The following is a 12,227-nucleotide window of genomic DNA, read 5'->3' on the forward strand; positions in this document are numbered from 1 at the left end:
TCCTGCCTTTTTAATATTAATGATATTCCTTTATTCTATGTAAATTTCTGTTGTGTAATTGCATCTTTACCCTACAAAAATCCATCTTGCTTTCTCTAAAGTTACTGGTTCCTCTTGGAACTTAGCCCACTCCATGAGAGGCGTCAGTCTCCACAAATGCCTATACTTGGATTGGAGGTCGTCTGACTCTGAATTCTTTGAGAGGTTCCACCACAGCACATCACGAAACCGTAACAGTTTTGGGTGGGCAAAGCCCCCACCTCAAGAGCTTTTTGGCGTCCCTGGGTTTAAACTGCAACAGCATGAATAAGACACAATGAAGAGTGAATAGAGATGTACTGTTAATATCATAATGATATTTCTTCTTTTTCTTCCCCAGGTTTTGGAGGTGCTTTTGGTTACCTTTTGGGTGCTATAGACTGGGGACATTTGGAACTGGGAAGATTGCTGGGCACAGAATTTCAGGTCATGTTCTTCTTCTCGTCACTGGTGTTGACCACCTGCCTCATCATACACTTGTGCAGCATCCCTGAAGCCCCTCTCTGTGATAACCAAGAAGATGGCATGCCACAGCACAGCCAGAGGGACCCTCTGCTGATGCAGAATGGAGGCTGTGACTACGGTTCTCTGGACAGAGCAAAAAATGCTCATATGAAAACAGAGCAGACTGATCTAGCCACAGCAAAACTGGGAGAAGGCAAGGAAAATACCAAGGAGCCGGTAAGGATGATGTCCTCTTTTGTTTCATTTTTTAAAAAAACTGTTCTTGCTTCTCTCTGGCCTTTTGACTTTCCTCTCTATATGTAAAAAGTCAAATGGGAACTTACAACTTCTTGTTCTTTGGCATGAAATTGATCAGCCGGCGATCCTATTCCTTTCCTGGCTGCAAGATTAAAAATTCCCCAACTAAGTGAAAGTAATGGCAATTTCTCAACTGTAGGTTTTTCCTTTGGCCATCATATGTCTTTCCTGCTCTAACACTCATACAAAGTTCTGATTTTGGGGCAACAGTGGAGGTGATAATACAACGACGAGATTAGGGAGAAGACTGCATGGCTTAGAAGAGAGGGGAGATGAGTGCCTCATTTGATCCTCCCAACAACCCTGGGAGGTAGGTGCTGTCATTATCCCCATTTTACAGTTGAAGAAACTGAGGCAGATAGAGATTACAGAGACTTGCTCAGGATCACAGAGCTAGTACATGTTTGAGACCAGCTTTGAACTCATGTTTTATGACTCCAGGTCCAGTGATTTGGATTTATTTGGATTTAAGGATCTATAAGTAAATACAAGATAGATTGAAGAGGGAACCAATCCTGACAACTAGGGATCAAGAAATGTTTTAATGGAAGAGACAGAACCTGATTTGTAGCTTGAAGACAACTAAGGAGCTATCCTTTGTTCAAGCCCTTGTCACCTTTTGCTTGTATTACAGCATTAACTTCCTTCCTTCCTTCCTTCCTTCCTTCCTTCCTTCCTTCCTTCCTTTCTTTCTTTTTCTTATCTATCTATGTATCTACTTATTTTACCAAGTTTCACTGAATCTGTAATATCAATTTCTTTTGGCACAATAATATTCCATTACATCCATTTGTTACAGTTTGTTCATTCACTTTCCCAACCCCACTATCTCCAGTGCTTTTTTTAAAATTAATTTGTTTGTTTCCTTTTAGTTTACAGGATTCAATTCCACAATTCCTTGAGTTTCACATTTTTTCCCCCTCCCTCCCCCACCCCCCCCCCCCCCGTGGCAGCATATAGTCAAGTATAGGATCTGTAAATACTTTCACATTATACATTAGTCAGGTTATAAGGATGGATTGTACCAGCTGGAATGAAAAATGGTAAAGAGGACATAAAACCAAATAAGAGAAGGAAAAAGATCAGGTATTTTGCTTCCACCTGGATATAAACTTAGTTCTTTCTCTGGATGCACATATTTCTCTCCATCATGAGTCTTTTGGGATTGACTTATATCATTGCATTGCTGAGAAGAGTCCAGTCTATCACAGTTGGTCATCACACATATGTTGTGTCTGTAATTGTGTACAAATTTCTCCTGGTTCTACTCTTCTCACTCAGCATCAGTTTGTATAAACCTCTGCAGGTAAATATGAAGACTGTCTGCTCCTCGTTTCTTATAGCACAATAGCATTCCATAACATGCATATACCACAACTTGTTCAGCCATTCCCCAATTGACGGGCATCCCCTTAATTTCCAATTCTTTACTACCACAAAAAGAGCTGCTATAAACATTTTTGTACATAGGGTCTTTATCCCATTTCTATGATCTCTTTGGGATATAATCCTAGGAGTGGTATTGCTGGATCAAAGGGTATGAAAGTATTTATAGCCCTTTGGGCATAATTCCAGATTGCTCTCCAGAAAGGCTGGATCAGTTCACAACTCCACCAGCAATGCATTAGTGTTCCAATTTGCCCACATCCTCTCCAACATTTGTCATTTTCCTGTTTTGTCATCTTACCCAATATGACTGGTGAGATGAGAAAAACCTCAGAGTTGTTTTGATTTGCATATCTGTAATCAATAGTGAATTAGAGCATTTCTTCATGTGCTTATAGATATCTTTAATTTCTTTCTCTGAAAACTGCCTGTTCATATCCTTTGACCATTTATCAATTGGGGAATGACTTGTATTCTTATAAATTTGACTCAATTCTTTGTGTATTTTAGAAATGAGTCCTTTGTCAGAGACATAGGTTGTAAAGATTCTTTCCCAATTTCCCAGCTTCCTCTTAGTCTTGGTTACTTTGGCTTTGTTTGTACAGAAGCTTTTCAATTTCATGTAGTCAAAATTATCCATTTTACATTTTATAATGTTCTCTAATTCTTGTTTAGTCATAAAGTCTTTCCCTCTCCACAAGTCTGATAGATAAACTATTCCTTGTTTTAGGAGACTGCTTACAGTATCAACCTTTATACCTAGATCATGCACCCATTTAGACTTTATTTTGGTATATGGTGTTAGATAATGGTCTATGCCCAGTTTCTGCCATACTATATTCCAGTTTTCCAAGCAGTTTTTGTCAAATAGTGAGTTCTTATCCCAAAAAACCAGGGTCTGGGGGTTTATCAAATAATAGATTACTATAGTCATTGACTTCTGAATCTCATGTGTGTAATCTCTTCCATTGATCTACTCCTTGTAATGGGAATGTAAATTTTGAAGATCTTCCCTGCCCCTAGGCTAAAGTGCACCTGGAGCCTGGGGTGGGAGGCTTGTTTTTCAGTAGATACTTCTTGATTGGCCAGTGAGTCAATAAGGTTGTTACATTCTCTGAGCCAGGAGAAGGCTATATAAGCCCTGATGTGTAGCTTTGTTTTGGGGGCTCACTTTGAGAAGTGTTCTGTAATTTGATATGGATTCTGGGAAGCTGTTGTCCAGAGCCCCCCAACCCCCCACCCCTCCCCAGCTTTGAAAAACCCAGATGTTGATTTGGTATGGATGTAATGGTTGGACAGTTTGGAAATCTGTCTACTTGATCTGTTTCTGTCTTGATAATTCTGTCTGTGTACTTTGAAGTTCGGGGTGCTGACCTTTTCCCCTGAACAAGGTAAACGATATATGTCTGACTGATTAAAGTAAGCTTGTTAACCCATTTTGAGTTGCTTTCCTTTAACAAAGCAGATCCAAGATCCTATGTTGGCAGCAAACCCTGAGGATGCTTGGAGTGCTTGCTGCTATACTCCTCTATTCCTCAGCCAGTACCAAGTAGTTTTGATGACTGCTGCTTTATAATACAGATTGAAATCTGGTATAGCTAATCCACCTCCCCTAGCATTTCTTTACATTAATTCCCTTGATATTCTGGACTGTTTATTCTTCCAAATGAATTTTGTTACTATTTTTTCTAGCTCTATAAAGTAGTTTTTTGGTAAATTAATTGGTGTGGCACTAAATATATAATTTAATTTAGGTAAAATTGTCATTTTTATTATATTAGCTCGACCAAGCCATGAGCAATTGATATTTTTCCAATTAGTTAGATCTGACTTTATTTGTGTGAAAAGTGTTTTGTAATTATGGTCATATAGGTCCTGGGTTTGTTTTGGCAGGTAGATTCCCAAATATTTTTATAATGTCTACAGTAACTTTAAATGGGATTTCTCTTTCTATCTCTTGCTGTTGAATTTCATTGGAAATATATAGGAATGCCAAGGATTTATGTGGGTTTATTTTATGTCCTGCAACTTTGCCAAATTTATTTATTGTCTCAAGTAGTTTTTTACTTGATTCTCTAGGATTCTCTAAGTATATCATTATATCACCTACGAAGAGTGATAACTTGCTCTTCCTTGCCTAATTAGATTCCTTTGATTTCTTTTTCTTCTCTAATGCCTACTGCTAACATTTCTAGTACCAGATTGAATAAGAGGGGTGATATTGGACACCCTTGTTTCACCCCTGATCTTATTGGAAATGCTTCTAGCTTCTCCCCATTACATATAATACTTGCTGATGGCTTTAAATAGATGCTGCCTATTATTTTAAGGAAGGCTTCATTTATTCCTATACTTTCTAATGTTTTTAATAGGAATGGATGTTGTATTTTGTCAAAAGCCCTTTCTGCATCTATTGAGATGATCATGTGGTTTCTGCTAGTTTTATTGTTGATATGATCAATTATACTGATGATTTTCCTAATATTAAACCATCCTTGCATTCCTGGAATAAATCCTACCTGATCAAAGTGTATTATTCTTTAGATAAGTTGCTGTCATCTTTTTGCTAGTATTTTATTTAGAATTTTTGCATCTATATTCATGAGGGAGATTGGTCTATATTTTTCTTTCTCTGTTTTATCTCTTCCTGATTTAGGTATCAGTACCATATTTGTGTCATAAAAAGAATTTTGTAGGACTCCTTCTTCATTAATTTTCCCAAATAGTTTGTAGAGTATTGCAATCAGTTGTTCTTTAAATGTTTGATAGAATTCACTAGTGAATATTTCTGGCCCTGGAGATTTTTTCCTAGGGAGTTGACTGATGGCTTGTTCAATTTCTTTTTCTGAGATGGGATTATTTAAGTAATTTACTTCCTCTTCAGTTAATCTGGGCAACTTGTATGTTTGTAAATATTCATCCATTTCCCTAAGATTGTCAAATTTATGTGCATACAATTGGGAAAAATAATTCCTAATTATTGTTTTGATTTCCTCTTCATTGGAGGTAGATTCACCCTTTTCATTTTTGATATTGATAATTTGGTTTTCTTCTTTCTTTTTTTATCATATTGACTAAGGGTCTATCAATTTTGTTGATTTTTTCATAAAACCAGCTCTTGGTTTTATTTATTAATGCAATTAGAACTTATTTTCCTCTGCTATACAGTTTTTATGCCTCTAGGTGTGGCATAATTTACCCTTTTCCACTTCATCCATTACCTTTCTTCCATTGCAGTCCCTTTGTAGCCCTTAATAAGATTTTTTTTAATTGTCATTTTGTGTATTTTATACTCATACCCTCTACTTGTTTATTACCAGTTTGCTCTTATCAAATAGCAGGGTGTGTGTGTGTGTGTTCTCCTTGTTTACCTCATCTGGGATTTTCATGATAAAGATACTAGACTGGTTTGCCATTTCCTTCTCCAGTTCATTTTACAGATGGGGAAACTGAGGCAACAGGGATGAATGACTTGTCCAGGGTCACACAGCTAGTGAGTATCTGAGGCCACATCTGTACTCCAGAAGATGAATCTTCTTGACTTCAGGTCCTCAACTTTATCCACTGAGCCACTTATCTGACCCTGAAACATAATAGTAGGTACTAAGTAAATGCTTGTGACTTGATTGATTGAATGATAGGTAGAGGTAAGGAAGAAGTACATTCTAGACATATAGGACAGACTGAACAAAAATAAGGGGGGGGGGAGTAGGAAGTAGCATTCTGTTATTAGGAAATATGAAGGCAGTCAATTTGGTTGGAACATGGAAAATATTAAGAGTAGTATTGGGAAATAAATCTGATAAAAGAAGCTGGAGCCAGATCATGAAGGGCCTTTGATGCTATGCTGAAGATTTCATATTTGATTATAGAAGCAATAGTGAGCTACTGAAGATTCTTGAGAAGGAATGTGAGATGATTAGACCTGTTTGCTTTAGGAAAAGTGTTTGGATAGATGTGTAGAGGATGGATTGGGGAGGAGAGAGCCTGGAAGCAGAGACCAATTAGGAGTGTCCAGTTGAGAGGTGATGGGTGCCCTGACTAGGGTAGTGGCTGTGTATATAGGCAAAAAGATATGCTGGCAGAGGAAATGGCAAAGGATCAGATACATGATGTAAATAAAGGAGAGAGAAGATAGGGTCATGACTGAGATAGTGAGCCTTCGTCTACAAGAACTAGCAAGTTTGGAAGTAGGATGGACTTGGTCTGAGTAGATACGTTGGATATCTTTTTGTGCATACATTGAGTTTGAGATGCCCTGGGGACACCCAGGTGGTGATTTCTAGCAGACACTTGGTAATTCAGGACCAAAGCTTAGAAGAGAGACTAGAGCTGGATATACTGTACTTTATGAATCACAGTGGCATCTATATACATTTGAAAATTGTTGTTGTTGCTATATTTAGTCATTCAGTCCTGTCCAGCTCTTGGTTTTCTTGGCAAAGATTCTGGAGTGGTTTGCCATTTCCTTCTCTGGTGGACTTGCCTTGAATGACTTGCCTTGGGGTCACACAGCTTGTAAGTGCCTGAGGCCACATTTGAACTCAGATGTGCCTGACTTTAGGCCCAGTGCTCTATCCACTGAGCGATCTAGCTGCCTACACATCTGAAAAATAGACATTTTTTTTTTAAATTCAGCCTACAGAAGGTATATTTGCTGTTTTTAAAATTATACAGTACCAAGATGTACATTTTGTTGGAGCTAAATAAAGCTTAATGCTTGGTGTTTATAAGGATTTGTGGTCCCTATGTTATCCCAGGGGCCTGTCACAATAAACACAGAAAGAACTATCACTGGCCTAGCATACTAGCGGTTTTTGTGATGAAACAATTATGTAGTATTATGTGACTCATTCTTCATATATTAATTAACTTTTTTTTCAGAAATAGAGACCAAAGAAACAAAGGAAAAATGCTGTTAAATTAAGAGAAGATCAGAGAGAAAAGATCAGGGATACCACTGGGAAATATATAGCTCAGGAGCAAATACAATCAGGAAAAAGCAAAACCTCACTAATCGAAAATAAAGGTATGGGCTGGAGGAGGGGAAGGGTGTGCAGAATTAGCAAAGAGAATGAATTGCAAGATATGCTGCTGTAATAAATGCAGTGTCATTGCTGGTACCACTAGAGATAGGGCCTGAAAGGACTGCATTATGTGTAGGCCTTGCTGGGACCAGCTTTGGTAATTATCCCAGGGCCGTAAGATTGTAGGTGTAGGGCTGGAAGGGACCTTAGAGGTAATTTAAGGCAGGAGATATCAGAAAGCTAGTATGTGAACTCAGGTCTGCTGATTTTAAGTCAAATGCTCTTTCTCATGCCACCCCCTTTAGTTTAAGCTTTCTCCTACCAGAGTAAATGTGCCCAGGTCCTTCAACCAAGTCACAAGTGGCAAGAAGCCAAGGCCCTTCATTACCCTGGATGCTCTTCAATGTCTGTCCTAAATTATTGTGGCCAGAACTGAACATGGTGGCCCAGATGTGTTGTGAGCGGGGCAGAGTCTTATTGTTCAGTCCTGTTTGACTCTGTGTGATTCCATTTGGGGGTTTCTTGACAAAGATACTAGAGTGGTTTGCTATTTCCTTCTCCAGTTCATTTTACAGATGATGAAACTGAGGCAATTAGGGTTAAGTGACTTGCCTAAGGTTACATAGATGGTAATGTCGGAGGTCAGTTTTGAACTCAGTTGAGGAATCTTTCTGACTCCTGAACCTGCATTGTATCTATTGTGCCTCTAGCGGAGTACAGACAATCTCTTTATTCCTAGAGGATTCTCTGACTGCATTAGTTTTGATGCTTGCTATGTTGTCTCATATTGAAATGGAAGGTCATTAACCATTAATGCCATCTTCCCACCTCCCTTCCCCCCCTATCCCCCCACCCCCCAGCCTGGAGATCTTTTTTGGATAAACTACTGTGCAACCATACCTCTTCCATATTATACTAGTGACGTTTTTCCAAGCTTAAACGTAAAACTTGATACATACGTGGCATAGCACTAAACTTAAAACCAAGAAAACATGAGTTCAATTCCTACCTTGGGCATGTACAAACTCCGTGAACCTGGGCAAGTCAATTAACTTCTCTCAGCCTCAGTTTCCTCATCTGTAAAATGGTGATAATAATAGCACCTACCTCATAGGGTTATGAGGATAAAATGGGATAACATGCTTTTCAACTCTTAAAGTATCCCTGAAATGATAGTCTTCTTATTTGTTCCCATTGAATTTCATCTTAATTTTTCGATCCAATGTTCTAGCCTTTCAGAATCATTTTGAATCCTTTCTGTCACCTGTGTGTTAACTTTTGGTCTCTACTTTGCATCATCTACAAATCTGATAAACATGTCATCCATGACTTTATCCAAGTTAATGCTAAAAATGTTAAACAGTGTAGACTCAAGCCTGGATTCCTGGGGCTCTCCTTCCTACTAACAGAACTCTAGATGGCCACTCCTTGTTTCTGGTCATTTATTTAAATCTTCATTTGTCTAATTATAATGGTGCCATTGTCTAGCACATATTTCCCCATCTTTTCCACAAAGCTAAAAAGAAAAAAAAACCTTACCAAGTACTTTGATAACATCTGAATAAACTATATCTACCTTATCTCTAAATTTAGTAACCTGTGAATAAAAAATAATCATTCCCTAAGGGCAGCTAGGTGCCATGGTAGATAGAGTGCCAGGCCTGAAGTCAGGACTCATCTTCTTGAGTTCAAATGTAGCCTCAGACACTTACTAGCTCTGTGACCCTGGGCAAGTCACTTAGCTCTGTTTGCCTCAATTTTCTAATCTGTAAAATGAGCTGGAGAGGGAAAAGGCACACTACTCTAGTATCTTTTCCAAGAAAACCCCAAATGGGATCACACAGAGTCAGACATGACTGAAATAACTGAACAACAACAAAATAATTCCAGCCTATAGGGAAAGCTGAGGCTGGAGGATCACTTGAACTTGTCGTCTGAGTTACAGTAGGACTACAGATGTTCAATCAGGTGTTTGTGCTAAGTCTGGCACGAATATGGTCACTCCTCCCACACCTCCGCCCTAATATGGGGTATGTGTGGGGAACCAGACTACCTAAGGAGAGCAAGCTGGATGATTAGAAACAGACCAGGTCAAAGCTTCCATGACTGAGGGGCAGAGCCAAGATGGCAGAGTAGAAGCAGGACCTCCCCACAGCTCCTGCTTCCACCTTCCCCAATCCATGTAAAAAGAGGACTCTAAACAAATTTTGGAGCTGCAGAACTCACAAAATGACACAGAGAAGCTAACCTCCCACTGAGGACAGCCCAGTAGGCCTGCAAGAATTGGTCAGCACAGCGCTCTGGGAGCCAAGCCCAGCCCCACGCAGAGGCTTTAGGGCCTGACCAGCCAGAGGGACTCCAGATCAGCAGCAGCTGTGGCCATTTCCAGATTTATCAACACATAGATGCGAAGGACAAAGTGAGAGGTCAGTGCGGTCTGGACTTTGGGACCAGTAAGTGGGAGTGCATGGCTTTTGCCCCCAGGGCGAGAAGCCGCTGAGGCACCAGCACAGCCAGCCAGTGCCACGTGGTGGCTTCGGCTCCTGGCCTGCAGAGTGTAGGGGGACCAAGCACCAGTCTGAGGGGTAATCTCTCTTGCTTTAACTTGATTGGAACTGGATTGCAGTCTAGGGTGGAGATTCTGGGGTGTATGTTCAGCTTGCCAGAGCGTGTGGAGACCTCAGAGAGGGTACCCATCTAATACCTCCAGCAATTGAGAAAACCCCAGCGTTTGGGATGAAAGCTCACTTGTTTGGTGGCAGAGTCCTACTGTAGCAAAAAGCCCAGGGGTCAAGTGACTGAGGGGTGACATGACCAGGCAGGGACAAAAAGGAGCAAAGCATGGAACAGGAGGAAGACAGTGAAGTCAGAACTCCTGCACCAAAAGCTTCAAAGGAAAATATGAGCGGGTTACAGGCCATAGAGGACCTTAAGAAGCAGATAAGAGAAGTGGAGGAAAAATTGGGAAGAGAAATGAGAACGATGCAAGAAAATTACAAAATAAGAGTCAACAGCCTGACTGAGGAAAATAACACCTTAAAAAATAGACTAACTCAAATGACAAAAGAGGCTCAAAAAGGCAATGAGGAGAAGAATGCCTTAAAAAGTCAAATTTGCCAGATGGAAAAAGAATCTCAAAAGCTCAATGAGAAGAATCATGGCTTCAGAATTAGACTGGAACAAATGGAAGCTAATGACTTTATGAGAAATCAAGATGCTGTTAAACAGATCCAAACAAATGAAACAATAGAAGGCAATGTGAAATATCTCATGGGAAAAACCACTGACCAGGAAAATAGATCCAGGAGAGATCATTTAAAAATTATTGGACTACCTGAAAGCCATGACCAAAGTAAGAACCTAGAAAGCATCCTCCAGGAAGTTCTCAAAGAAAACTGCCCTGATGTTAAAACATCTAAAGAATCAGAGGGCAAAATAGAGGTTGAAAGAATCCACTGATCACCTCCTGAAAAAAGATCGCCAAAAGAAACCTCCTAGGAATATTATAGCCAGGTTCCGGAATTCCCAGATTAAGGAGAGAATATTACAAGCAGCCAGGAAGAAACAATTTGAATATTGTGGAAACACAATCAGGATAACCCAGGATCTAGCAGCTTCTACACTGAGGGATCGAAGGGCTTGGAATATGATATTCCGGAGGGCAAAGGAGCTGGGATTAAAACCAAGAGTCACCTACCTAGCAAAACTGAGTATCATGTTTCAGGGGAATAGAGAACTTTCAAGCATTCTTGCTGAAAAAACCGGAGATGAACAGAAAATTTGACATTCAGATACAAGAAGCAAGAGAAGCATGAGAAGGTAAACAGGGAAAAGAAATCACAAGGAACTTATCAAAACTGAACTATTAACATTCCTACATGGAAAAACATTAATTATAACTTATGAAACTTTTCTCAGTAATTTAAGGGAATATATATATATATATATATGAGGGTATATGGGCATATGAATACATATGTGAATGTGTGTATATATGTTTACATACTCTATCTATGTATATATATGTATACATAGAGGGCACAGGACCAATTTCACAGGAAGGGATGATACTTAAAAGGTGAAATTAAGAGGTGAGAGAGGAATATAATGAGAGGAGATGGGGAGAGACAGAATGGTGTAAACTATCTCATACAGAAGAGGCAAGGGAAAATGGTTACAATGGAGGGGAAGAATAGGAAGGCAAGAGGGAATGGGTCAAACTTATTCCCATTGAATCTGTCTTGAGGAGGGAATGAAATACACCCTAAATAGAGTATCTCACCCTACAGGAGAGTAGGGGGGAAGGGAATAAGAGGGTGGATGATGGAAAGGAGGTCAGGTTGGTGGGGAGGGAAGTTGGAAGCACCCACTTTTGAAAAGGGACGGGATCAAAGTAGGGAATAGAACAAGTGGGAGGTGGGATAGGAGGGCGGGAAATATAGTCAGTCTTTTACAATATATCTACTATGTTATTGTTTTGCATTAGCTACACATGTACATCCTATACTGAGCTGCTTATCTTCCCAGTAAGGGTGGGTGACAAGGGAGGAAGGGGAGGAATCTGTAATTCAAAGTTTTAAAATCAAATGTTTAAAAAAATATATATGTATACTATTATTAATACTATTTTACATGTAATTGGGAAATAAGATATACAGGCACTGGGGCATAGAGATCCACTGGAAAAGTCTAAAGGGGTATGGGAGAAAATATGGGAGAGAGCAGACTGGAGGAGGGGATATCCTGTGGGACTGATATTTTGGGGGGGGGGGGGGGAAAAACGGGGAGAAAATTTGTAACTCAAAATTTGGGAGGAAATGAATGATGTAAATCGGAATTTATAAAACCATCGAAAAAAAAAAAGTTTCCATGCCCATCATCAGTAAAACTGGGCCCATGAGTAATTGCTGCACTCCAGCCTAGACAGGGTAGGAAGACCCATCCTCATCTTCTCTGATAATCTGGAATGTGGAGAGGCATTTCATGAGCTTCTTCACCTCTTCTTCTGTAAGG

At 39.7% G+C, this 12,227-nt stretch overlaps 1 protein-coding gene across 2 annotated transcripts in view; it reads left to right on the top strand.

Moving 5' to 3' along the window:
* The window catches only part of LOC138172345 (membrane-associated transporter protein-like), a 64,022-nt gene that overhangs the window by 23,268 nt on the left and 28,527 nt on the right, over nt 1-12,227 (top strand). For both annotated transcript variants that reach the window (XM_069102098.1, XM_069102104.1), the window contains exon 3: nt 380-720. In XM_069102098.1, the coding sequence (XP_068958199.1) occupies nt 380-720 (341 nt within the window). The remainder of the gene's footprint in view (nt 1-379; nt 721-12,227) is intronic.

This window comes from Petaurus breviceps, unplaced genomic scaffold, assembly GCF_028583685.1.
Source record: "Petaurus breviceps papuanus isolate PSGF00001 unplaced genomic scaffold, PetGlider_PUasm1.0 128, whole genome shotgun sequence".
In the NCBI taxonomy this organism is placed as follows: Eukaryota; Metazoa; Chordata; class Mammalia; order Diprotodontia; family Petauridae; genus Petaurus; species Petaurus breviceps.